The sequence below is a fragment of the Lonchura striata genome, chromosome 9 (assembly GCF_046129695.1).
Source record: "Lonchura striata isolate bLonStr1 chromosome 9, bLonStr1.mat, whole genome shotgun sequence".
Taxonomy (NCBI): Eukaryota; Metazoa; Chordata; class Aves; order Passeriformes; family Estrildidae; genus Lonchura; species Lonchura striata.
In genome coordinates, this window is record NC_134611.1 from 5,876,868 (window position 1) to 5,904,041 (window position 27,174).

General features: G+C 45.8%; 1 protein-coding gene across 1 annotated transcript in view; it reads right to left on the reverse strand.

The window, feature by feature from the left end:
- ROR1 (receptor tyrosine kinase like orphan receptor 1) overlaps positions 1–27,174 on the reverse strand; it is a 153,549-nt gene that overhangs the window by 3,700 nt on the left and 122,675 nt on the right. The window contains exons 5-8 of the mRNA XM_077785317.1: positions 9,646–9,773; positions 7,901–8,218; positions 5,029–5,274; positions 948–1,159 (exon numbers count right to left, since the gene is read on the reverse strand). Coding sequence (XP_077641443.1) covers positions 948–1,159; positions 5,029–5,274; positions 7,901–8,218; positions 9,646–9,773 — 904 coding nt within the window. The remainder of the gene's footprint in view (positions 1–947; positions 1,160–5,028; positions 5,275–7,900; positions 8,219–9,645; positions 9,774–27,174) is intronic.

The following is a 27,174-nucleotide window of genomic DNA, read 5'->3' on the forward strand; positions in this document are numbered from 1 at the left end:
AAAATGCTCCAGGAGGTTGGATGCAAAATGCAGTTTGGACACTGACTTTATTAAATGGTCTTTTTACTGCTACCAACATTTTGAGCTACAACTACTCCAAGCTGTACAGGAAAGCTGGAATTGGGAACTTCCAAGGAAAATGAAGATAAATTCACCAGGCCAGTGTGTGTAGGATTGAGATACAGATTTTCACTTTAAAAGAAGAAAGCCTACCAAATTCCAAACGAGCAAAGCCCATCAAGTTCTTGAAGAACCCTAAAATACCCTGAGCTGGAAGGGACTCCTGAGGATCAAGAGCCTTGGCATGGTGTGGAACACAAAAATGCTCTTCCAGGGCATTCCTGTGCCTGTGGATGGCAGGAGGCACCTCCAGCCCTGCCCTGCACATCCCACCAGGAGCACAAGGTTGGTCACACTTCAATCAAAACGATCTTTAAAATTCTTCCTGAACGTGGGGCTGTGGTGCAGCCAAATGCCAGCAGCAGGAGCTGTGCTGCAGGCAGAGCCTTGAGGCTGTTTTGATCATTTCTGCTTTTAGCTGAGGGAATGGGGAAGCCTGAAAGCCCAAGGAACAAATCTTTCCAAAGGTGATTTAACTGAGTGAAAGGTGACAGATGAACTGAGCAGAGCCATGAAAAGCTCTCCTGAGGAAATGCTGAATCACATCTTTACCTGCAGTATCCTCCCACTTAAATTAGGTGTTTTAGAGATGCTTCAGGAAGGCCTTTCTTGCTTTATCACACAAAAACTCCATTATTTCTCCAGAGACACTGACACACAGGAATTCCCCCCTTGGTCCAGCACACGCTGCTGCTGTGAAAACCCTCACAAAAATCACACAAATCCCAGGCTGGAAACCACCTGAATATCTCAGTGCTGGGTTGTTTGAAGCATTTCCCTCCCTGCCTGTGGAGCCAGCAGGTGTGGGAGCAGAAATGTGGCTTTACCTTTGGTTTGTAGGCGTTGAGCATGGACATCTCCACGTTCTGCCCCCGGACGTGTTTGGGCTGCCTCTGCACTGGAGGGGACGAGGATTTCTGGTTGTTGCGACAGATGCAGATGAAGAAGAAGAGCAAGGCTATGGCCAGGGGAATGGTGACACTGGGCACCAGGATGTACAGGATTTCCATTTTATTCTTCTCCTTGGAATCCTTGTAATCTGGTTCAGAAAGGAAAAAGAAAACGGTAAGGAATGAAGCATCCCATAGAGTCGAACACATCCCTGGGTCAACTAAAAGTGTTTAAATGAATAAATCATTTTTATCTTACTGAAATCCACCTTCAGTGCTGTTTTATTTAATTAATATTAAAAGGAAAAATTCTTTTGTGGAGGAACAGTTCTTTGAGGACACACAGGAACAGTCCCTGCCAGGTCAAACCTGGTGATGGGCAAGAAAAAGTGGAATGCTGTGACATGGCCTGGGCTTGGGCTGAAGTGACAGATCCACAGAAAAAGGAATTTCTAAAACACCTTATGGAGGAAGCTTGTGGGAGGTGTCCCTACCCATGGCAGGGAGTTGGAACTAAGTGATTTTTAAGGTCCCTTCCATGCCAGACCATTCTGTGATTCCAAGAGAAGCTCTGGTGGGAATACAATCTCCTTATTTTGTGTCTTGGTTTGAGACAATTTAAAGGAGAACAATGGATTGAGCTGCTTCCCTTCAAAGGTTCAACCAGCCCTTTCCAGCAAAAAGGAATGGGTACAAGCAGATGTGGAAAAAGAACAGTTCAGTGCAAGCAGAGCCAGGCAAGCAGGCTGAGGTGCCAGGAAAGCTGGAGCAGGGATAGAAGGGAGGAATCCAGGGGAGCTGGGAAGGAGGATGGTGTAGCACAGCCCAAAGGCTCCCTGCAAGCCCTGCTCCCTCTCAGGGCTCTTCCCAGAGCATTTTGGAAACATTTTGGATCCCCTCTTTGCCATTGCCCAGGATATCCAGCACTGCATCCCCTGGCTGGCTCCAGCCTCCCAGGAAACGCTGCTGAGGGAAAAGCAGGGGGAGAGGGGAGAGGCTTTGGGAGGAGCCCAGGCTGACAGGGACAGATCCCAAATCCTGAGAGCCCCAGGGACAGATCCCAAATCCCGAGAGCCCCAGTCACAGGGACAGATCCCAAATCCCGAGAGCCCCAGGGACAGATCCCAAATCCCGAGAGCCCCAGGGACAGATCCCAAATCCTGAGAGCCCCAGGGACAGGGACAGATCCCCCATCCCAGGAGCCCCAGGGACAGATCCCAAATCCCGAGAGCCCCAGTCACAGGGACAGATCCCAAATCCCGAGAGCCCCAGGGACAGATCCCAAATCCTGAGAGCCCCAGGGACAGGGACAGATCCCAAATCCCGAGAGCCCCAGGGACAGGGACAGATCCCAAATCCCGAGAGCCCCAGGGACAGATCCCAAATCCCGAGAGCCCCAGGGACAGGGACAGATCCCAAATCCCGAGAGCCCCAGGGACAGATCCCAAATCCTGAGAGCCCCAGGGACAGATCCCAAATCCTGAGAGCCCCAGGGACAGATCCCAAATCCCGAGAGCCCCAGGGACAGGGACAGATCCCCCATCCCAGGAGCCCCAGGGACAGGGACACAGAGCCTGCCCTGCTCTGCCATTTCCCAGGAGCATTCCCAAGGTTTAGGGTGGAATTACACCCGGATTAAGCTCTCACTCCAGGGGACTCGAGGATCCCCCAGCCCAGGCCAGCCTGGCTGTTTCCAAAGGAATTGGAAATGCCTGAGGCTGCCTCGGGGGCTCTGGGAGAATGGGGAATGTTTTATTATCCCTGCAGGGTCACTCCAGTTTGTTTGTCTGTGTTTTCCAGTCTGGATTTGTACAAGTGCTTAGCGGCCCACACAGATCTCTTTTATGCACTTCATTAAACATGAACTTGATCTGAAGCTTGGGCTTGACTCAAATTGTGACAGAGGCAAAGTTCAAATGGTTCTGGATGTCACTTTGCATAACCCCTCTCCTCTTTCAGGCTCACGCTGTCCTCTGCTCCCCCCACGTCCTCTCTGATCATTCCTTTCAGATTAAGTTGTGCCATCTGGTTTTTAATTGAGAGGAGGGGTGGCCCAAATATTCCTACAGCCTTTGGGAAATGGGAGAGGACTAAAGCACCATCCCTGTTCCCAGAGAGGCAGGGATTGACACACTGCCCTTCCCAACCTTCTTAGGCTGGGCTTTGCTAAGCCTCATGCTCGAGTTACCCCATGTTTCATATCTCCCCTCAATCAGGCTGACAAACTCTGAGGAAACAAATCTCTCCCAGCTTGTGAGATACAGTTGAAGAAAGGAAAAGAAAGCAGCAGCACGAGGCAGAGGGAGACCTGGGCACCAGTTCATCACCTGAGCTATTCCAGTCAAAGGCAATTATTATTCTTATTAAGTAGCAGCCCCCACTGTGAAGCCTCATTAGGTTAATGGGCTTCTTGGGAGCCACCCTAATTAAATCCATTTCCCATCTAGGCATGTCCTGGTGAGGCAGAATGCACAATACTGATTAAAACAGGCCTGAAATGGCTCTTTCAGCCAGTGCAAAACCAGCAGAATGCAAGTCCCACATGGTATTCTGGTTTTAATATGCAGATTAGCACTTAACAATTCAATTACTGCTCACCTGATCCAGCTCTGTTTCTATTTAGAATAATAAAGCCATAGAACAACAAGTACCATTTAAGGCAGCAGTGAGAGGTTTTGGCAATTAAAAACTTTGTCAGGAATTCTCCAGCCCAGCCAGCCTATCTCAGTTATTATTAAGCAAAGCTTGAAAATCAGAGAATTTGGCTCCAAAAGAGTCCTGGTATGCCAGATCACAAGCCTGGCACCTCAGAGCCCATCTAGAGGGGACTGGCACAAGAATCTTCAGGATAATTTTTTGTTATTTCTGTTGAAATAAGAGCAGAAGAGGTACAGGACTCAAAAAGTGTAGGGAAAAATCACAGAATTGTTGAGGTTGGAAAAGCCCATAGAGATCAGTAAGTCCAAATCTAAAACCAGCACTGCCAACACAGCTCAGGCCTTGTTTGAAAAGTAGAGGTGACATTGCCAGGTGCTCTAAAATGGATTTGAAATTTGTGTTATAGAACTGCCCTGGCTGCATTTTGGGTTTGCAAAATGAATAAGAAAGGAGATTCAGCTCTCAATTGATTCTGCTTTTCAGAGACCTGGGGGGAAGTGAATGGAAGGCTTGAACAAATGGGTCATAATTGTTTTATTTGCATGTAGAAATACCAATATTGATAACAGGCTGAGAAAAAAAACCACAGCCATTTGCATGGACAGAAATATTGTAGAAATTCAAAGTTTCACACCAGATTTGATGCTGCCTACAGGTTGTCACAGTAACATTTACCTTTCCCCTCAGAAAGGAGATGCCTTTGACATTCCTGCTCCAGAGCCAGAACCAAATTACATTTTTTCTGGTTATGGTTATGAACATTCCTGCAGTGAGACATGTTCTGAGTCTGCTCCAAAGTCTTTTTCAATTAATGGAAATATGGAAATCGATGCCAAAATGGGATCTAAATCATGTTCTTACTGAAAGGGTAGATCAGGGGGAAGGGAGATAGTCTGGGCTCCATCATGTGCATCTCAAACCCTCTCTCCCTGTTTTTGGGCCCCCACAAGAAGAAAACCATGGAGGGGCTGGAGCATGGCCAGGGCAGGGAATGGAGCTGGGAAGGAGCTGGAGAATCCCTGAGGGAGCTGAGGGGGCTGGAGAGAGAAAAACAAGCAGGGTGGGACTGATGGGCTGGAGCTGGAATGGGACAATGAACTCCAAGGTGCCAATGGAGCAGAACTGATCCCAGGGAGAGCCCCGGGAGCGCTCGTGCATTTTGGGACCATTTTGGGTCATTTGGGTGCAGCCCTGGCTGGGCTCTGGTGCTGCCCAAGGTGGATCCATGGAGGAGATGCTTTGGAGAAATCCCTGCTTTATTCTGGGACTCTGCCCAGCCTCTGCTCTAGGGCAGCCTGAACAAGGCACCAAACCCCTTCCCCTTGCCCCCAGCTCCAGCCCACACCGGGTCAGGCATTACCACAGGCTGGGACATCGCAGAGCTCGGACTTGAGGTTCTCATCCAAGGTGAAGCACCACGGGGCGTCCTTCTGGTTGCCAGGGTTCCTGCAGTAGGAGTGGCCCCCGTTGAGCTCGGGATACCTGGCAGCAGTGAAGGTGTGGGTGTGGGGGTACTGCGAGTTCCAGGGCTGGCACTGCCGCCCCGAGCGCGTCACGCTCACCGTGCCCCGGTAATCCACGCCCGTGCTGTTGTAGCACCTGTGATCTGCAAAGACAACCAAAAGACAAAAACACTCTTCATTTATGAGTGTGTGAAGGCGAGGGGGTGGGAAAGAGGGATGGGAGAGATGGAGACGAGGACAGCGAGGATGGAGAGGGGCTGGGAGCACAAACCCTGTGAGGAAGCCCTGAGGGAGCTGGGGGTGCTCAGCCTGGAGAAAAGGAGACTCAGGGGTGACCCCAGCGCTCCCCACAGCTCCTGAAAGGTGCCCGTGCCCAGCTGGGGCTGGGCTCTGTCTGCAGGCAGCACTGACAGAACAGAGCACACAGCCTCGGGCTGTGCCAAGGGAAATACAGGCTGGAGAGCAGGAAAAAGTTCTTTACAGAAAGGTGATAAAGTTCTGCAATGGCTGCCCGGGGAGGTGGGGGAGTCCCCATCCCTGGGTGTGTTTAAAAAGCCTGGATGTGGCACTGGGTGCCAGGGGCTGGCTGAGGTGTTGGGGCTGGGTTGGACTCGATGATCTTGGAGGTCTCTTCCAACCCAGGATCCTGTGAATTCTGTGAAACCTCCTCCACGGCCACCTCACCACTGGGAAATCGGTGGGAAAGGCTCCAGGTTTCTCTGGATGATGGTTCCAAGGTATTCCCAAGCATCTTGGAAGCTGGGTTGCAAAAGCAGGACTTTAACTGCCAATTAAGCTCCTCATTAACAGCCCCTGGGAAGGCTGAGGTGCCTCAGGGACTCAGGTAGCAAAGACACCCGAGATGCAAGCAGGGATCCACAGCCACACCCTTGGGTTCCTGCAGGGAGCCACTCTGGTGACAATATCTTTATTCTGCTGGCTCTGGAAGAGAAACACTGAAACCTGAGCTGAAAACCCCCAACAGAGACTGCAGGCTCTGGAGCAGAGCAGCATCTCAGGATGAGCTGTTGGCATCTCCCAGCATGGTCCATTTTGGGAATGTGGGCTCCCAGTTTGGTGTGGCTGCAAGGCAGGGCCTGCTTTGCATTCACATTCCTGGAAGGATTTAAAGCTTATGCTCCTGTAGTGAAAACAGCTTCTGCCAAGCATTTTTAATATGAGGTGCACAAAAGAAGGGTAAACTACAGTGGGAAATGGATTTGCAGCCATTCTTTTCATTGGAAGGTGGACAATTTGTGGGAGCCACGTTTTATATTTGAGCGCTCACATGTGGAAGGGTTGTGAACAGGTTACAGCCCTGCCTGATCAAAGAGTGGTCTCAGCCAGAGCCTAAAATTAGGCTGGCTTAGGCAGGACAGCCCTGCAAATGTTCCTTCTGACAAGGATCCCTCCAGTGTACCTGTGGTGTTGCTGGAACATGTCAGGCTGAGGTGGGAGGAGGATGAAGGAGCAGGGGGGATGAAGCCACCCATGCTTACACTTCATAGTTTCCTACCCCATATTACTTAGAAAAAAACTGAAGAAATCCTTCAGAATTCCTGAAGAAATCCTTCAGAATGCCTGAAGAAATCCTTCAGAATCCTGCTGGACAAGCTGGGAAATTCACCTGTGAGCTGCCAAAGCCCAGCACTGGCTCCAAGTGGGATGCACGAGCCCTCCCAGCCAATCTTGGCACAGCAGCACCTTTTCCATGTGTTGCCGAATTTTTGAGAGAGAGAGAGGGCAGGATTTATGTATGGATTAAGAACTGAGCTACCCCTCAGACTAGGCCTGATAAGCGGCCTTGGTGGGGCCATGAAGCCTTTGATGCAGTAAGAATTTAGTTGTGGCACAGTTAGAAATTATGTTAAGGTGACTACAAAGTAATGAGCTATCCGAGTGTGAATTAGGGTAGAGCTGCAGTGTGAAAAGCCTGACCACCTTAAGGCAAAGGTAAACAATGTTAGCTTGCCAATGAGAGTGACTGTGTAAACTGTGAACTATATGGAAGGGTATATAAACTGCCATCTTCTCACTAATAAAGGGAGAAAGTTTGATTGACCATATTGGCCTGACCAACGTTTGTCTTGTCCAGCACACCCTTGTGGGAATCCAGGGCTTCCCTCTGGCTGCCCTGGGACCCTGGCAGGGCTCAGGAACCCCCTGGACAGAGCCCCCAGAGACACTGGCTGTGATCTCTGGCCATGGAAAAGAGTTTTCAATCTCACAGGATCAATTACAAGCTCTGAGTGTTTGATATAAGCAATAATTAAGTGTGGCACGGGTGCAAAAGTAAAATTTTAGGATTCTAGATGAGGGGTCCAAAGGGGACAAGCTGGAGAAAATTGGGTGTGCCTTGTCCTTTTTCTCCTTCTTCATGCCCTCCATGTCTCACTGTGGTGTTGGCATTTTTCTGTTGGTTCAGGCTGGGGACACACTGTCCAACGTAGGTGACAGATATTGGCACGTTCTTGTAAATGCAGCCCAGGGAGTTTCTGGTATTGAATGTTTGTCACATCCCACTGAGGGCAGAGCCCCACACGCTGCCCTGCAGGACAGAGCTGGGCAGGGTAGCAGAACATGTGAGAGATAAACAGAATAAACAACCTGGAAACCAGCACAGACCAATTATGGCTTTGATTTGGCAGCGGGGCTGACAGACAGAGACTTTCTACAATCTGGGAATCATCAATAGCTCAGATTCCAACACTCCCTCTATTATAAGAAGTCCCTGCTTTTTCCATGGAAGAGCAGACGCTTTGCACTCACTTTTGTTGATGGGATCGGCCATGGGAATCCCGATGCGGATGCAGTTGACGGCCTCGGGGCTGTCGGGCTGGGGCAGATCCTCGCAGTTGGGCAGCTTCAGCCTCATCAGGATCATGGGGTTGGACCTGGCGAAGATGTACTCGGTCTGGCACAGGACGTTCTCCAGGATCTCGCACTCGTCCCGGCACAGATCCCGGGGTTTGGGAGCAGGGGAGGTCTCGTCGCAGTAGGGGAAGGCGTAGTGGCACAGCGAGGGGATGGCAAACTGGGAGCACTTATCCGACAGGTGGCTCGAGGTGCCGATCATGGTGAAGGCAGCTGGAAAACACACACCAGGCTTTGGCTTGGGAATTTCTTCCCTGAGCTGTTGCCTTCCCAAAAAAAACCCACTTCCCACTGCAGCTGTGCAGGTGATGAGCAGGAATGCACAGCACTAATTACACCGGAAGTCATTTGTGGCAAGCACATTGCTCTCCCTCTCAGGATTTTTCATAGAGGTGCACAGAGAGAAATGAAAGAGAAAATTTCTATTTCTGCTCCTTGTTTTTCCCATGTGGAATGTGTTTGGAGAATTGTCTCCCTGGGGTGATGGCTTGGTTGGATTCTGGTGAGGATTGTTTGAGCCTATGGCCAATCCAACCCACCTGGGGACTCTCAGGGAGGGTCACCAGTTGTCTTAGAGTCAGAGAAAGTAGTATGGAGTTTTAGTATCCTCCTTTTATATTATATATTAATGTATTTTAGCATAGTTATAATAAAGAAATCATTCAGCTTTCTGAATTGAGTCAGACATCCTCATTTCTTCCCATTGGGTTCACCTGCATTTACAATAGTCATTAACCATGCTGATTTCACTTACTAGGAAAATACATCAGGTTTTCATCATGGCATTAATGCTAAGCTCATTACCCAACCCCCAAATGTAATTATTCCTTTAGTTATTCCTTTTTTCCTCCCAAGTAATTTAGAATAATTTAAAAATTCATGTAATATTTAGAAGCCCAACAGCTAAATCCCAAATTCCTGCACCAGTTCCTTTGTGGAAGGTGACAATCCCAATACAATCCCAAATAACTTTTCAAACTAAATGCTGGAAGATTATGAACTAGTGGCTCCACATTGCCTTTCTTGGGGAAACTAAGTCTTTTTTTTGCAAACAGTGTTTGAAGACAAAGGGAGAAGAGAAATTTGGGGTATTCTGACAGCAAGGAAAAAAAACCTAAATATAGAGATGATTACCAGGGCTAGGTTATATAGAGATGGAATACAGAGATGATTACCAGGATCAGGCCAAGTTAATTCATATAAAAAATAGAGACTATCATGGTATCTATGATATCTTTGAATCCAGCAACACCACCAGCACATCCCACAAAACTAATGGCAACTGGTTCTCCCATAAATCCAAAGGAATAATGCTGCTTGCTGGATTATTTATGCGGCCTTTCCCAGCAACTAAATTATTCCAGCCAAGTAAAATCAGCTAAAGTTTGTCCTCCTTTGCTTTCAAAACCTTCTGGGGTAACAGCAGCACTGAGTCTCCCAGAAGCTGTAAACACACAGCCCCTTTTCCTTGAAAAATCTTTTTTTTTTCCAGGTGTTTTAGGAGGAGCTGGAGGAGCAGAGATGAGCTCCTGGCAAGAGGGAATAAAACAAAACAAAACAACATCGCTCTTTATAAAACTCCAGCAACTTTCTGGGAGCAGACAGCTAAGTGGAGAAGCAGCCAAGGTGTTTTTACCCACCTGTAATCTGATTTTCTATTTCCCCCTGCATGTGCAGGGACTCCATGTAGATGGTTCTGTTGCCAATGAAGCGGGCGCAGGCGATGCCCCTGTAGGGCTGGCAAAACCCATCCTCCTCATACTCATCCCTGAAAGCAGCCAGAAACACAAAAAGGTGACTGTAAAATATTGAAAACAATTAGGATTATGTCATTCTGTTCAAAAAGATCTTGAATGTTTGTTTGTTTAAATAGACCCCTTTCATCTGCCTGGTAAAAAGTGGCGTTTCAGCATAGCCAAAATACACATTAATGTTGCATGAAATGAGTGCTTTTAAGGCTCTGCTCAGAAATACACCCAGGCTTGATTAGGAGAGAAATATAAACTGCCTGGAAAAATAGGATTGATGTTTATTTAAAGCAGCTAACACATAGTTTTCTATTTTTGAACCAAGTTTGTGCTTAATATTGATAAACACAGCAGGAAGGGTCATGCAGGCAGAATTTAAAGTGTATATAGAAAATTCAACTTCTGCCAGCAGTGGTACCCTGGAAATAGAAATGTTTGCTCGGCCTTCCATGTGTGGCAACATTTAGTGCTAAAACAGAGCCAAAACTGAGACAGGAGTTCTACAGACACATTTCTTTCATTAGGTGCTTTCTTTTAGGCAATATAGGAGACATTTCTTCCAGAAATCCAGATGGGAAATTATTTGCCAATGCTCTTCAAACAAAACAAAAAAAGGAAATTACTGAAGACCCTGGCAGACGCTGGGTATTTTGAATAATCAGCTCGGAACAGGGAATTTTAGTGGGGTTTTGAGGAGGGGTTTGAATACATGAAATCTGAAATCCCAACTGAAATCAGCCCTTTCAGTCCCTTCCTCTGAGGATCCACTCGGGGATATTTTGCACTGAGATTTTTGGGATGGATTTTCCGGACAGACACTTTGGCTCTGCTTGAGCTCCCAGCAAAAAGGAGGAGCTTAATGCAAAGTTGCAGTTATTTCTTTGTTATTCCTGCCCAGCCAGCTCCTCTATGGCTCTCAAAGTGGGATAAATGCTACTGGGATATCCCTAGGGATGATGACAGCCGCGTAGGGAACAGGTTATTTCCTTTGTGTGCAGAACTCTCCCTCCCCCAGATACCAAACACCCAACAGCGGAATCGCACTACGCCTTAATAAGGGAAAAATCAGAGGTTTTTTTTTTTTTTTTTTTTTTTTAATCAACTCTGCCATTAAGTTTAACAAAAGCCACTTTCATCCCCTGCCGAAGACCTCGGCTCTGAGAGTTTGGAAATGCAAATTCCGCGGGGGCTCTTTGAAGCCGCCCGTGCTTTGTGCGCTCCCAGCGCGCTGTCACCGCGGCCAGCGGCGGCTAATGGGATTAGCGGGGAGAAGCGCTGGGATCGCCTGCCAGGACATCCCGACATCCCCAAATCCCCAAATCCCAGCCACCCCATCCCCCGGGCTCCCGGAGCAGCGGCCCCGGGTTCCCGCAGCGCTCACAGCGAGGAGCCAAACCCCAGGGATTAAGCGCAATAATTGATGATGTGAAGGTGAAGGGGTGGGAAAGAGGGATGGGAGAGATGGAGACGAGGACAGCGAGGATGGAGAGGGGCTGGAGCACAAACCCTGTGAGGAAGCCCTGAGGGAGCTGGGGGTGCTCAGCCTGGAGAAAAGGAGACTCAGGGGTGACCCCAGCGCTCCCCACAGCTCCTGAAAGGTGCCCGTGCCCAGCTGGGGCTGGGCTCTGTCTGCAGGCAGCACTGACAGAACAGAGCACACAGCCTCGGGCTGTGCCAAGGGAAATACAGGCTGGAGAGCAGGAAAAAGTTCTTTACAGAAAGGTGATAAAGTTCTGCAATGGCTGCCCGGGGAGGTGGGGGAGTCCCCATCCCTGGGTGTGTTTAAAAAGCCTGGATGTGGCACTGGGTGCCAGGGGCTGGCTGAGGTGCTGGGGCTGGGTTGGACTCGATGGGCTTGGAGGTCTCTTCCAACCCAGGGATCCTGTGAATTCTGTGAAACCTCCTCCACGGCCACCTCACCACTGGGAAATCGGTGGGAAAGGCTCCAGGTTTCCCTGGATGATGGTTCCAAGGTATTCCCAAGCACCTTGGAAGCTGGGTTGCAAAAGCAGGACTTTAACTGCCAATTAAGCTCCTCATTAACAGCCCCAGGGAAGGCAGAGGTGCCTCAGGGACTCGGTAGCAAAGACACCCGAGATGCAAGCAGGGATCCACAGCCACACCCTTGGGTTCCTGCAGGGAGCCACTCTGGTGACAATATCTTTATTCTGCTGGCTCTGGAAGAGAAACACTGAAACCTGAGCTGAAAAACCCCAACAGAGACTGCAGGCTCTGGAGTTGAGTTCATCTTCTCATCATTAAATGCCCAGATAGGCTAGAATTAATTACCAATTAATTATTTTTATGGAATTATAGCATTATAGGATCCTTAAGGTTGGTAAAGGTCGCTAAAATTGAGTGCATGTATTCTGCAGCACTGCCAAGGCCACCACTGACCCCGTCCCCAAGTGCCACATGCACAGGGATCTGAAATCCCTCCAGGGATGGGGACTCCACTGATGCCTCAGGTTTTAAATTTATATTTTCACATTCTGAGCTGCTTCAGTGTGTAATTCTGAACTTCACACCAGGGGATGCTGAGCTCTGTGCACAGAGCAGGGACACAAAACAATTCCTGCTCCAGCTGGGCACCAAGGACAAATGATCCAAACCTCAGCCCAGGAGCACAAACAGCATGGGCTGGAGAGAGAAAAACAAGCAGGGTGGGACTGATGGGCTGGAGCTGGAATGGGACAATGAACTCCAAGGTGCCAATGGAGCAGAACTGATCCCAGGAGAGCCCCGGGAGCGCTCGTGCATTTTGGGACCATTTTGGGTCATTTGGGTGCAGCCCTGGCTGGGCTCTGGTGCTGCCCAAGGTGGATCCATGGAGGAGATGCTTTGGAGAAATCCCTGCTTTATTCTGGGACTCTGCCCAGCCTCTGCTCCAGGGCAGCCTGAACAAGGCATCACCAGCACTGTGCCAGTGTCTGACCACCCTTTCTCTAAACAAATTTCAAAAATATCCAACCTGAGTCTCCCCTGGCCCAGCCTGAGGCTGTTCCCCAGTGGAATGCAGCCATTGGGAGTATCCAGGTGTGGCTCTGATCCTGCAGGGATTCCAAACACTTGGGTTGATGTTAACACCAGGTGGAAGCTCCTCACCAGGGAGGAGAGGCCAGATTGGGCAAATTGGCAATGGCCAGAGGGAATTTGGGGATCCCTGGGGCTGGAAAAGCCCTCCAGGGTCATCGAGTCCAGCTCTTCCACCTGCACTGTCACATCCACAGGGATTTAAAATCCTCCCAAGGACGGGGACTCAGCACTGCCCTGGGCAATTCCTTTTCCATGAGCAATTTTCCCAACATCCAATATTTGTATCTATATAATTTATATCCAATATTTTCCCAGTATCCTGAGCCTGCCCTGGCCCAGCCTGGGGCTGTTCCCTCTGCTCCTGTCCCTGTTCCTGGAGCAGAGCCCGACCCCCCGGCTGTCCCCTCCTGGCAGGAGCTGTGAGAGCCACAAGGTCCCCCTGAGCCTCCTTGGCTCCAGGATAAATTTATTATGGAATTTCACTGGGGGATTGCACAAAGGAGTGGCAGTGAGCAGGGACACCAGCTCACCTGGCTGGAAATCCCCGAGGAGAAGGATTTTGCAGCAAATCCCAGGAGGGGAAGATTAGAGTGAAGAGAAAGGGTCAGGATACCACCTGCTCTTCCCTGGGGCTACATCCAGGGAATTCCCACAGGGAACAATGCAGATTAGTAGCTCCTGAGGAGCAGGAATGATTTAAGATTGCTTTGGAAATCAGCTCCATAATTGGGCAGAAAGGTAAAACAAACGAAAGGAGCATCAGGGTAGGGCAGAGGGACCCCGAGACTCTGCTCGGGGGTGACACAAAAAGGGTTGGGGGGTTCCTCTATTGAACAGCAGCTCCCTGAGCCGCTGCTCCCCCCAACAGAGCGATTTTGGGGAGCTGCCACAGCTCCCAAAATCCTTTCCCACTGAAGAGATGCTGCCGAGGGGATCACCCTGTGCTTTCCAGCCATTCCATCCCAGCCCATCCACAGCCGGAGCCCCACACGGAACCCACAGAAGCGTGAAGGGCTCCAGCAGCTTAAAAACACATCCCGCACCTCCTGCTGCCCCTGCCAGCGCTCTGCCCTTAAACACGGCTCTTTTCAGCTTCGGCTTTAAACGCAAACATCGGCTTTTGGTTTGAAACACAGCCATCGGATTTTTGCTTTTAAACACACCTACCAGGCTTTGGCTTTAAACACAGCTAGGAGCAGGTTTGGCTTTAAACACCCCCATCGGTTTTAGATTTTAAACACAGCAATTGTTTTTTGTTTTAAACACAGCAATCGGTTTTTTAGTTTTAAATGCACCTATCAGTTTTAGGTTTTAAACACAGCAATCGGTTTTTTGTTTTAAACACAGCAATTGGGTTTTTGCTTTAAACACACCTATCAGTTTTAGGTTTTAAACACAGCAATTGGGTTTTTGTTTTAAACACAGCAATTGGGTTTTTGCTTTAAACACACCTATCAGTTTTAGGTTTTAAACACAGCAATTGGGTTTTTGCTTTAAACGCACCTATCAGTTTTAGGTTTTAAACACAGCAATTGGGTTTTTGTTTTAAACGCACCTATCAGTTTTTGGCTTTACACTCAGCTATTATCAGTTTTTGGCTTTACACTCAGCTATTATCACTTTTTGGCTTTAAGCACAGCTCTCAGTTTTCGGGATCAAGGCTGAGCCCTCATTCCTTTCCCGCAGTGCTCTTTGGCATCCCTCACCTGCTCCGTGTAAGGAATCACCTCATCCCTGCTCCCATGCGTTTCTGCCTCTTGATCCCGATCCCGCACAAGGAAAAGTCCCTTTGGCTCCAGCAGGATGGAAATTAGGGCTGACCCAGCAATTAACGTGTTAACATTTACAGCCGAGCTTAAATCCTAATGATTAAATCCTAACGAGCTGGAAATCGGTGCAAGCCTGCAGGCGTTTCTGGTGGGGATGGGCTTGAATCACTTGTGCAAATTCTGGCTGGAGTGGGGAGGGAAGGAACAATTCCAGCCGAGCACAGCGCAGGATTTGGGGTCTGGGAGCTGCCCCATAACTCAGTCCTGAGGAGTCTGGGCTTCTTTTTTTGCCAGGGTGGGGATTAAATGCGCAAAATGGAATTTCTTGTTGGGACTCAGATGTTTGTTGGTTCTTATCTCAGCCTCACAAACCCTGAGTTCTGCAGCCCTTCACTCTAACAAACTACAAATGGAGTCCCATCTCTCTCTCTGCAAGGCCTTTCAAGGATCAAATGTCCAATTAAGAAATGACACCTGAATTATTTTTACTTTTAACCCAATAACCAACCACACATGCCTGCAATGGGAACTTTTTATCCAATTACACAATCACCCAAACCCGTGGAGAAGCAGATGAAGAAGGACCAGCTTCTGCCCTAAAACCTCCATCTTGCTAGTATATATACCTAGTATTCTAGTAATATACAAAACTTAAAACTCTATTATTCTATTAATATATAAAACTTAAAACTTTGTTTAAATAAATAATTTTTTAAATATAATGTTAAATTTTAAAGAAAATAAATTTAATAAATAAAACTTAAAATTTACGTTCTCCATCTTAAGACATTACACACTTCAATTCAAACTGCACACCCACAATCCCAGTTCTGTCATTCCATTTTGGAAGCTTCTCCACAGCCTCAGGTCAATGCAGTGTTCTCCTGGGGGTCAGCACAGAAAGTCTCAAATTCTCAGCATCCAGGGTTCCAAGAGATTCCTGCTCCTTGCACTGCCTGCACCCCAAAAAGCTCCTCTGAGCCTTGGGTGAAGGCTGCCCAGGAGAATGAGCTGGATTTTAATGACCAACAGATGACACAGCGCTGCTGAGCTTCTTTCTTTTCAGATTTGGTTTGCACTCTGCTTTCTGTTTCACCCTGTCAATATTTCCAGCCTGGCTGTTTCTTTTGGAGCTGGCCCATTGCTTTTGGATCCTGCTGCACTTCCCCCTGTGACTGCACCTCTGGCTTGGTGTAACAGCAGCACCAAGGATTAATTGACACCGTGCTCAGGTGTCTCTGAGGATCCGATTGCTCCAACTCACAGAAAACCAAGGAGGAGCTTTGAAGGGTGTCCACAACCAAAATCTCTTTAAGATCCCCTCCTGCCCAGCCCATTCTCTGATTCCATCTCTTTATCTCGGCTGCTCCTGGTGTGAAGCTCCAGTGAATCCAGAGGCTGAGCCCCTCCCAGAGCAGCTATTTCTGAAACTGGGCACAATTTCTGCCTCTGCAGCTTTTTGGGCATCCCCATGCAGTGAAACATTAACAATCAGACTGCAATATTTATTTATTGGTTCACACTGAGCCTGGAGGGGCTTTGTGGTATCACCTCCTCTGCAACTGGTTCCTAAACACAAATCATCTCTGCAAGTTCTCTGTCAAACTCCACCTCCCAACATCCTGAACGTTCTTTGCCAGCCTTTTTTTCTAAACGACAAGAAATCACCCAAATTTAAACAACATTTCCAGCAAATGCCAACAACAAGTCCAGGAACTCAGTTCAGCAAAAGCTTTGTAACCAGGCTTTAATGTGAGTTTGTTTGGAAGAATTTCATATATTGATAGAAAAACTGAAGCTGTGAGATCATGCTGTGTTTATTTTTACAATCCAATGTATTAAAAAAGCATATTCCAGAGATGCTGTAACTGTGTGGTCATTCCTACCACACCCCATGGATTCTTCCCCTTCCCCTTCCCCTTCCCCTTCCCCTTCCCCTTCCCTTCCCTTTCCTTTCCTTTCCTTTCCTTTCCTTTCCTTTCCTTTCCTTTCCTTTCCTTTCCTTTCCTTTCCTTTCCTTTCCTTTCCTTTCCTTTCCTTTCCTTTCCTTTCCTTTCCTTTCCGAGTATCCTGCAAGAAAGAATCATAAATACAGGACTAATTTGGATATCTTGAGCAAAAATGGCCAAAGGAGAGCACAGAACAAGGCAAGACAAAGTCCCAACTGCTTTGAGTGTCCCAAAAGCCAGGATTAATTAAGGTGTAAATGCAGAGAAGGTTGATTTATAAGAATTAACCAATCTGAAGAGCAAAAGCAAATAAATGTTGAATTATCTCCCAGATCTACCAAGTGGAGATGGAAAAGTTTTGGCTCTGGGTGAAGACTGCAGACGTTTTTTTCACTGACAAAGTGAAAGACATTTTGTCTTTCTTTTTTTCTGTCTAATTACAAGGTGTAGCAATAAATTATTTTTATGGTTATGCACACCCAGTGCCCCCTCTCTATATAAATTATTTGTACATTGTTAAATAAATTATATTTTGTTCCTTCCTCATGTTCCAGCTTCACACAGGATGAAATGAAAGGGTTTTGACTTGGCAGATCTCCCTTAAAGCAAACAGATGAATAAAATTCTCTCATACTTTCCAAAGAGCAAAACCCAGTTCCTTGTGCCTCACTTGGAAAATGGGAACACCTTGGCTCTGTTTCATGATTATATTTCAGCAAATTCCTGCATTTCACTTTGCAAAAAGAAGAGAACTGCCCAGACTTGCGTGTCATTGTGTAATTTAGGGGAAAATTCTGGGGAATAAAAGCTGTTGCTGTTTGACACCCCTTGAAAAGCACAGGGCAGCCAGGGTTGAAATGGGTCACTGGGAAAGCAGAGAAAGTAAAAAATTAATTATGTTGTGCTTAGACATAATTATAGAGTCCCATAGCATCTATTAATGAATAAATTAATACTAATAATAACAATAATAACAATAATAATAATAATAGCCTGAGATAGTGGAAGGTGTCCCTGCTTCTGGCAGGAGTGTCTTCCTCAACCCAAACCATTCTGGGACTCTTTAATTTAAAAAAAAATAATAATTTAATAATTAAATAATAAAATAATTTAATAAATAATTAAATAGGATCTGCCTAAGGAATGGCTTTACTGAGTTGTTACCTCACTGTTCAGGCTGATGGTTGCTTTGAATGATGTCTCCAACCCAGATATGGATAAATAATCCAAAATTCCTGTGGGTTTGGCATGCTGCTTGAATGGATCTGCAGTGGGATGGCAGCAGGGAACCCAGGCCACATAAAGGCTACAAATTAGAGCTAAATATTGATCAAAAATCAATAAATCAGCCTTGAGATTCAGCTTGAGGGACGTTTTCCCCTCCAAAGTGTCCCTTGGCTGACAAAGGCCCTGCAGGTGGGGTGGCTCAGCAGCTGCAGCTGCTTGGGAAACAGCCTCAGGAGGAGAATTGGCTCTGTCCTGGCAGATTCCTGACACCAGGATTCAGGATGAACGGAATAGATGTTGAAAATCACATTTGCAGAGTTCTGGGATTGGCAGGAACTCCTGGCACTGGTGGTTTGTTTGACAGAGCCATTTTCAGGTCACGTTTGGAAGCTCAGCTCGTCCAAGTTTCGAAACGCAGAGGGGGGGAAAAAAGGTGAAATGTTTTTGAAAAGCAGTCAAGAGGGACAGGATTACACGTGCTGAATGTTGCCTCCTCTCTCAGAAGAGAAAACCCCCAGAAAAATCCCCTCCCTCCTGCTGGATTCCCTCCTGGAGCCTCAGGGGTCTCAGCCACCCTTGCCCACCTCTCATCGGGCACGGAGCTCCAGGAAGGAGGTCGGGGTGGAGCTGCCAATCCTTCCATCCCAAAAAAATCCCATAAATCTGCAGCTGCTCTGCCCTGAGTCATCCCAGACCCCGTGGCTGATGGTCTGAGGGGCCTTGGGAGGGGATGGATGGGGCTGGAGCCCACCCCATCCTCACCCATGTCCTGCACACTGCTGGGAACTGGACACCAAGGCAAAGGAAGAGACTTCCTCCAAGAGCTTGGCCACATCCTCCAGGTTTTTTGGTCCAAATCCCTCCTAGCTGGGAGGAAATATTCAGAATTTAGGGCCCAATTATGCACATTTTGGTTAGACTTGAGAAGGTTGCCCAGCCCTAAATTCTGAAAATTCAGATTCTGATATTCTAGAAAGCAACGTCCCAACCCTTCCTGGGTATCAGGACACTGCAAATGCAGCTTTGAGCTCTTCAAACTGATAGAAAATCTGCAATATTGAGCCTCATAAAATGGGTTTCAGCCCATTTTATCTCTCCCTAACTCTTTCCTGCTTTCCCTTATTTTGTGTAGTCACAGCTTTATTTCTGCTCCTCCCTCCCCTCTCCTTCCTCCTAACATTTAATTTGTCTTCTGTGCCTCAAATAGCTCTTTCTTCTGGTGACCTAATATTTTAACCTTAAGCATGATGAGAAACAGACTTCACAAGCCTGACACTTGAATTAAAAGTGAAACACATGCCTCAGCACAAGTTAATTAAAAATAATACCTATAATGTTAGCTTGTTTAAGCTATTAGTTGACCAGAAATTTGCACCCATCAATAAACGGAGTCCACAATTGCTGCAAAAATAATAGCAAGCTCCAATTTACCAAAATTAGCTGGTTTAATTCTCTTTTTATTTCACAGATAAAAAGATCTCCCTGATAGGAGAGGGCAGCCAGAGGGGGTCAGGCTCTGCTCCCAGAGAACAGGATGAGAGGGAACAGCCTCCAGTTGTGCCAGGAGAGGTTTAGGTTGGATATTTGGAATATTTTTTCATGGAAAAGGTGATCAGGCATTGGGACTGGGGCTGGTGGAGTCCCCATCCCTGCAGGGATTGAAAATCCCCGTGGATGTGGGGCAGTGCTGGGGGTGGCTGCTCTCCATCTCCGAGGGCTTTTCCATGGATCTGTGGAATTCCAGGGTGCTTTAAGAAATTGGATTTTCCTCAAGAACCTTGCTGGGAGCTAAGCCTGGGTGGGAACACTGAGTTTTCCTCAGCAGTGTGGGATTGTTGGGTTTAGGAGCATCACAAACTTGAGCTGGGGTTAAATCCTGTTCTAAATGAGAATTTATTCAGCCAGATTAAAAATAGGGAAAAAAAAATTAATTTTATTAGCGGTCATTACTACACATAACAATCCAAACCCTTTTTGAGTCTCTCTGAATTATTTGGTCAAGCCTCACAACTGCGCAAACATTGGAAGCTCACAAAAACTGCAGCTCCATCATAAATCTGCCCCACAAATTCCTCAGCTGGGAATTGCCAGAGCTTTAAAGGGATCCCAAACTGGGAATGGGCTGTGGAAAAGATCCTTTTGGAGATAAGAAATTCCTGCTTAAGACAACAAACACCAGGGGGAAATTGGCTCCAGTGGGAACGAAGAGCCGTCCCTCTGTGCCCTCATGGAAATGGGATAAGGCATGGAGAAAAAAAACCTGTTTGTTTTCCTTAAAAAACATTTTCCCTCCCTCCGGAGGCTGCTCAGACCCCAGTGAAGCAACAACACTCCAGGAACCACCCTGGGACCAAACCACTCACATTTCAGGAGGGAGGGCTGGAATATTCAGAATTTACGGCCCAATTATTCACATTTTGGATAGCCTTCAGAAGGATGCCCAGCCTTAAATTCTAAAAATCCTGCTTTGAGGAAAGAATTGGGAAAAAATGGTGGTTTTCTACTCCAAAATGGGACAAATCCCTCCCAAAACTTCAATTTCTAGGAAAAAAACCCAACCAGTCACTGCCTCTTCCTCATGTTAGCCCAAAAAAGTGATTATATTCCAGCACACCTTCCTGCCTGTTTTCTGGCAGCAGGATTAAAACAGTTATTACATAAACTCTAATTTTTATTTTTTGTTGGAAACATCTAATTTTTCAAGGCCAACCAGTTTGAAACTCTACAAGTTTAAATTGTTTGTCTGAATCTGTAGAAAACATCTAAAATGCTGTCCCTTCACAGACTTTTTATAGCCAATAATTGGTATTCGAGGTGAAAAAAAACCCTCTTTTTCATCCCCCACAACAAGCACATTTTAAAATTCACGTGGCTAAAAATGCACCCACTTTCCTGGACCTAACTTTTAGGATATGGAATTTATTGGTATTTCTCAACACATAAAACTGTCCCAATTACTTTAGTTTTATTTTATTATTCCAGTATGCCAGCAATTGAGAATATGAATCCCCTGGAGGTTTGCATTAGAAGTAATTATGTTAATGTACCACTGGGAATGGATCACAATTTTTTAAGGCATTTTACACATGATTATTGGGGTGTTTTGATGCAAATTAAAGCATATCTGCCAGACTTCCTACCTGTGCCATCAGCATTTCAGCTGCAAATCTGGAATTAATTGGTATTGATAGGCTCAAATGCATGATATGGCTGATATTAATGCATTCTCCCTGTGGAAAAATATTATTTAAGATAACAGACTTGTTTCTAGAGCCTTGTTTTAATAACATCTGTTCTTGCACACTCGAGCAGTTGCACTGGATCAAATTTTAAAGCTGGGTTTTATCTCGGAGTGGGTGAAATTCTCAGATCAATACTCACTCTTATCGTGCTCTTGCAATATAAAACACGGATTTTGCAAATGCATCAAACCCTCGAGGATTAAGCCAAAAATCATTTAAAAGGCAGGCACGCCCCCATGCATGCAGCATTTAGAGGGGGAAATCAAAGGAAACCCTGATATTCCTGCCCTGCTGCTCCTTTGATCCAGCCTAGGAACTTTATTTTGGCAAGACCACAATTGCCTGTTTCGTCTGCGATGCCAAGGATGGAGTAACAAATCCATGTTATTCATGGAAAATACGGAGCTGAAGCCCAGAGTTCCTCAGGTTTATCCCCACAGAGCTGAGATCAGACCCCAAAACACTCCCCAGAGCCTTCCCTCACATTTATCATTGATTGAATAATATTTTCTCTCATTATCTCTTGCTCTTTCCCCGTCTCCAAAAGATGGGAACACTCCTGGAAAGGCAAATCCTCATCTGATACTCCTGGGCTAATTGGTACCTGTTGAGGAGGAAAAACTGACACCACTGAATTTTAAATAAATGCTGAAAAATCACCACGAGGAGCAAAAGTCAGACAAGGAGGTTTCCAAAACTGTCAGAGCTGCCAACAGTGCAAAGGAGGCTTTTTGATGCTCTCAAGTCCAAGATGAAGAGTTTCTGCTGTAATTCATATTTATTTCTCACAAGATGGAAATGGTGGAACTGTTACCAGAGTTAAAGGTGTTAAAGGAGTTAAATGAATCATTTAAAAGCAATAAAATAGTTTCTGTTCCAAAAGTAGCTAAAGAAGACATTTGAGAGGAATTGCTAAAGGAATTTAAACACAGGGAAGGTGAAGCAATTTCCATCCCAGAGCTAGAAAGAAGAAGAAAGCCACCATGTAGTGAAATTTAGAAAATGTAGAAAGTAGAAAAACCTCTCCATGATCTCTGCAGGATATCGTGGGCTGTCCTTACTCCCACCCATCCTGGGAAAACCCAAATCACTCCACATCTGCTGGCCTTACAGCACCCAAGCCAAACCATGGGATGGCTGGAACGAATCCCAAACAGCCCAGGGCTGGAGGTGGTGACAGAGCTGGGGCAATCCCAGGAGCTTGTGGAAAAGTGACCTCTCAGAGCCAAGAGCTGTAAAGGGAGGAGTGGATGCGCATTTAGGATCCAAAAGAGGCATCTGACCCCGTGCACGAGTGTGTTCAGAAGTTAAAGACAGATCAAATCAACAAACCCATTGTTTTCCCCAAAGATGTGCCCCAGTTCATTGAAAATCCCCAGAACTGAGCCATGCCCAAAGAGAGAAGTTCTACAGCAGTGGGGACTGCAATGGTCCTGATGCCTCAGGTTTTAAATTTATATTTTCACATTCTGAGCTGCTTTAGTGTGTAACTCTGAGCTTCACACCAGGGGATGCTGAGCTCTGTGCACAGAGCAGGGAGACAAAACAATTCCTGCTCCAGCTGGGCACCAAGGACAAGTGATCCAAACCTCAGCCCAGGAGCACAAACAGCGTGGGCTGGAGAGAGAAAAACAAGCAGGGTGGGACTGATGGGCTGGAGCTGGAATGGGACAATGAACTCCAAGGTGCCAATGGAGCAGAACTGATCCCAGGGAGAGCCCCGGGAGCGCTCGTGCATTTTGGGACCATTTTGGGTCATTTGGGTGCAGCCCTGGCTGGGCTCTGGTGCTGCCCAAGGTGGATCCATGGAGGAGATGCTTTGGAGAAATCCCTGCTTTATTCTGGGACTCTGCCCAGCCTCTGCTCCAGGGCAGCCCCCACAAGGCATCAGTCCCTTCTCACTTTAAGCTCCCCAAATCTCTAAACCAGCTGGGACCCTTGAAAGGAGACTTGCAAAGTGTCCTTGGTGCTAATTGCTGGGCAGAACTGTGGCAAAATAATGTGTCCATTCATCTGCAGCAAAATCAGAATGGAGAGAAATTTTTTTGTTTAAAGTAAATTCACCCACACAAGAAATTTGGCTGGGGAACCACGGCAGGGTAACATTTGTGATTCATTTTTGCTGAGCACTGATCTTGGCTGGCTCAGGCACCAACAACAGCATCCAAATACCAGCTCAGATAATAAGTGTTTTTCCTTCCTCACCCAGGTAACCACACATGTTTTCCTGTTAACAAGATCAATAAACTTGACACACTCAGAAATGGATGATTAACTCCTTTTACAGTATTTGAGGTGGCCTGGGGTTATTGCTTTGAACAGCCAGAGCTGGAACGTCAGGAGTGGTTTTAATAATCAGGATAAATAATGTAACACCTTATAATCCTCTCCCTTGCACTGCAGGACTTTGTGATGGAGCTGCACAGCCTGGGAGTGAGTGGTAACTGCACACAGGCTGGCTGAGCAGGGATGTTATCCTTGTAGGAAAACTCATTCCCAAAGTGCCCACGGAAAGGAAGGATTTCCATACAGAGAGGACTTTTCATGTGGCTGAAAGAATGCCAAGGACAGGAAACAAATCCATCCCACAGAGCCACAGATGCTGCCTCTCCCCCTGCCAGTGCCCTGGGCTTGCAAGGCTGCCATCATCATCACCATATTATTATTATTATTATTATTATTATTATTGCTATTGCTATTATTATTACTATTATTATTATTATTATTATTATTATTATCATCATCATCCCTACTTTTTGTTCTCCTGAATAATTCCTACCACAAGCAGGAGCTTTCACTATTGCACTGTTTGAATTTCAAACATGGAAATTCATCTTCATTCGTTTCCCAGCCCACTGGAAGGGAGGCTGGCAGACAAACCCAAATCCTGCTGGAAGCTGTGCCCAGAGCTGAGCTTTGGATCTGCTGAACCTCCAGCAGATCCCTCAGTGCTCCTCCTTGCCCTGGGTCCCCATCAACACAAAACCCAAGGAGCAGGAGAGTTTTTGGTTAAGGAATTATCAGCAACAGCTGGGCACTGAAGAAAAAAGCACAAAATGAGACAGAGATTGAGATTTGCCCACTGAGATTTTACTGCTGGCTTGTGTGAGAGGTTTTACTGTGACCACAGGAACATTATTGGCCTTTAAATAGGATTTCCCTCATAATTAAAGGCCTTATGGCCCAGGGGAGCCTCGGAGGTGACCTCAGATATTTAAGTGGGCTCTGAAATGTGTGAGAAATTCTTTATTCCCTCCCACCCAGCCACTCCCAGGAAAGTTCTGGAGCAGCATTTGGTCACCAGACACTGCAGGGTTTGAAGCAAAGCGAGGGCTTTGAAAGCCACTTGTTCCACCTGAGAAATGTTCCATTTTCTCTTCCAAAAAATCGTAATGAAGTCACAATTTCATCTGTCAGTTTTCTGACTCAGTTACACTGAACTCATGACAGCCAGAGATGATTTTACACCATTTTACACCCAGGTTATAGAATTATTTCCCTTCTTCCCTCCTCCAGCCCTTTCCACTCTTCCCCAGGAGTGAACCACTGGTCAACAGAGGCAGTGGGGACCAGAAAAACTCAAATTATCTGTTCTCCTGCAGCACTGAATCCTTGGAATGGCTCTGAACCCACCACAGGCTGGTGGGGAGGCAACTCAAGGACCTTGGTTTCAAAGAATTTAACTTTTGGTTGCATTGTATTTTTTAACTGCATAAGGTAGAGCAGCAAACACCCAAAACAGAATAAAAAGCTCCCAAAGCCTGGGACTGAGGTGTATTTTCCATTGTAAAATACAATCTTTGTCCCCAAAACAACACCTCCCACCTCTATTTTAGCAGCTCTGCAGTGACAGAAGAAGGAAGTGGGTTGCATTTAAAAATCAAACAGCAGATCAGCAATTTTCCTGTGTTGCCTCAAGCATAACAAAAATCAGGTTTTATCTCGCATGAATTAGAGACTGTCTAAAACATTGGATTTTGTTAGTCCTCTCTGAGCACACAGCACACATTCAGGCCAAGTCCTTGCAAAGCCAGGCTCTGCTGAGCCAGGACTGAAACGTGACCCAGGCCAGAAATCCATTGGCACTGAAATATTGGCACTGAAATATTGGCACTGAAATATTGGCAGAATTTTCCTCACAGCCTTCAGCCTCAAAGAAATCCCTCTAAGCCACTTAAAAATGTCCTTCTGATTAGAGCTAAATGAGAATTTTTGGATTAAAACTGTCTTAAAGAGCAACCCCCCCCTCCTGAGCACTGGAATGCTTCACAAAAACCCAAAACTTGGTTTGGCCCCAAGTGCTGCTGCAAGATTTTAGCAGCTCCACAAGGGATTTTGGGGTTGGCTTCAAAAGAGCTCTTACCTGGAATGACCACATGAAATATTGGAAAAGCAGATTATACCTCTGCTCTGAAGCACTGCCAGCATCTCCCTCCTCTCTGCTGGGTGAGGGGCTGTGCAATTTTAATTTTAATATAATAAAATAGATATTATTCACAATAAATGGATATATTTTACCATATATATTTATAATATGATAAATCCACAGTTTGTTTTTATTAAGAAATAATAATTTTGTTATATTAATATTAATTATAGATATATTTATTAATAAATAATAAAAGCAAGGTTTAGAGGCTCAGAATGTTTAATCAAACAAAGAAAATTAATTTTGTTTCCAAGCAGGCTGAGCTGCAGCCCTAATGTGGAGTTTAGGGACTCAGGTCCCCTGTCCTGGGGATGAACTCCAACCCAGGCAGAAAGGGTGACACCCAGGAAAAAGGGTGACATTAAGGCATTAATGGGTGTTGGGTTTGAATTTTTTTTTGCTATGATTTAATGTGTGAGATGGTATTTTTTGTGTGGACTTAGATGTTTATTAGTTTTTATTTATATTACAGTTTTATAAACTGTGAGTTTTATAGTATTTGATATTAATAAACTAAAAAATGAAGCTCTGTTTCTTTTATTATAAGGCTTTTAAAGGATAAAGTGTTGAATTAAGAATCTATACTTCAATTATTTTTATTTTTAACTTAATAACTAATTACTTGTGGTGTGTAATGTGGACTTTTTAATTAAATTATAGTATTGCTTAAACTTGTGAAGAAAAAGACTTAGCTTCTGTTTTAAAACTTTCATTTTGTTTTATATATTATTATATTTTAAATCTTTAAACTTTAGGTTTTCTACTATGTAATACTATACACTTCTATTTAAATTACACACTTCTAATTTTAGTTTTATTATTTAATTTTGGAAGCTTTCTTTAGGGTTTTAGGTTAAATGTAGTGTTAGTGTTTGTCAGTACAGAAAATCTAAAATTCTCAGTAACCAGGGTTCAAACAATATTTGGCAGGTTGGGCTGTTTGGTTTAATTCACAAGACTGGGTTTATTATCAGTTAGACCCAGGCTGCCAACTGGGCTTAATTATATTTATTATTTCTTACAACAGTTGAAGAACATCTCCATGAACATGAGAGCCTGGAGGAAATGATCAGCAGAAATAATGCAACTTTCCAGCCTTTCCTGATTGATTTTTTTTGCCTTTCTATTGTCGAAAACTTCCAAATGATCCCCGCTTTGCTCCTTTTTAAATAAATCAGGAAAACAGGAGAGAGTCTGTAACTCAGGGTCAAATTATGTCATCACAGGATTTCTTGAGTGTTGTGGAAAACTGATAACTGAGATATCCAATTAGAGAAAGGAAAGTTTCTCCTATATCTGTACCTTACTTATCAGTCCCCTCGGAATCATAGATTTATAAAAATCATTGAGTCCAATAAATAACCAGGACCCTGGGAGGGATTGGAGAATTTCCTGGATCCAGGGTTAAAAAAGGCAATAAGATCTCGATATATATATAAAAATATGACTATAAATAAAGTGACTGATATAGAAATAAAGGCAATAAAGACAGGATGACAGCACAAATGCCTTTTTCAGTGTTATCCTCACTCTCAACTCCCCCAGCCCCCAGGATCAAATCCCACATGCCAGGCCAGGGAATACTGAGTGTGGAATTCTGATGGAAATACAAACCCAAACCCCTCAAACCCTGCTTGGAGCGTTCCACCTCCACCCCAAATATTGATTCCCATCCTGAGTTGCTGTGGGTGACCCTGCTCAGATGAAAACCAAGCCAGGTTTCAGTGGCACATTGTCTTCCCTTTGTGCTCCCCGTGCCCAAGTTCTAA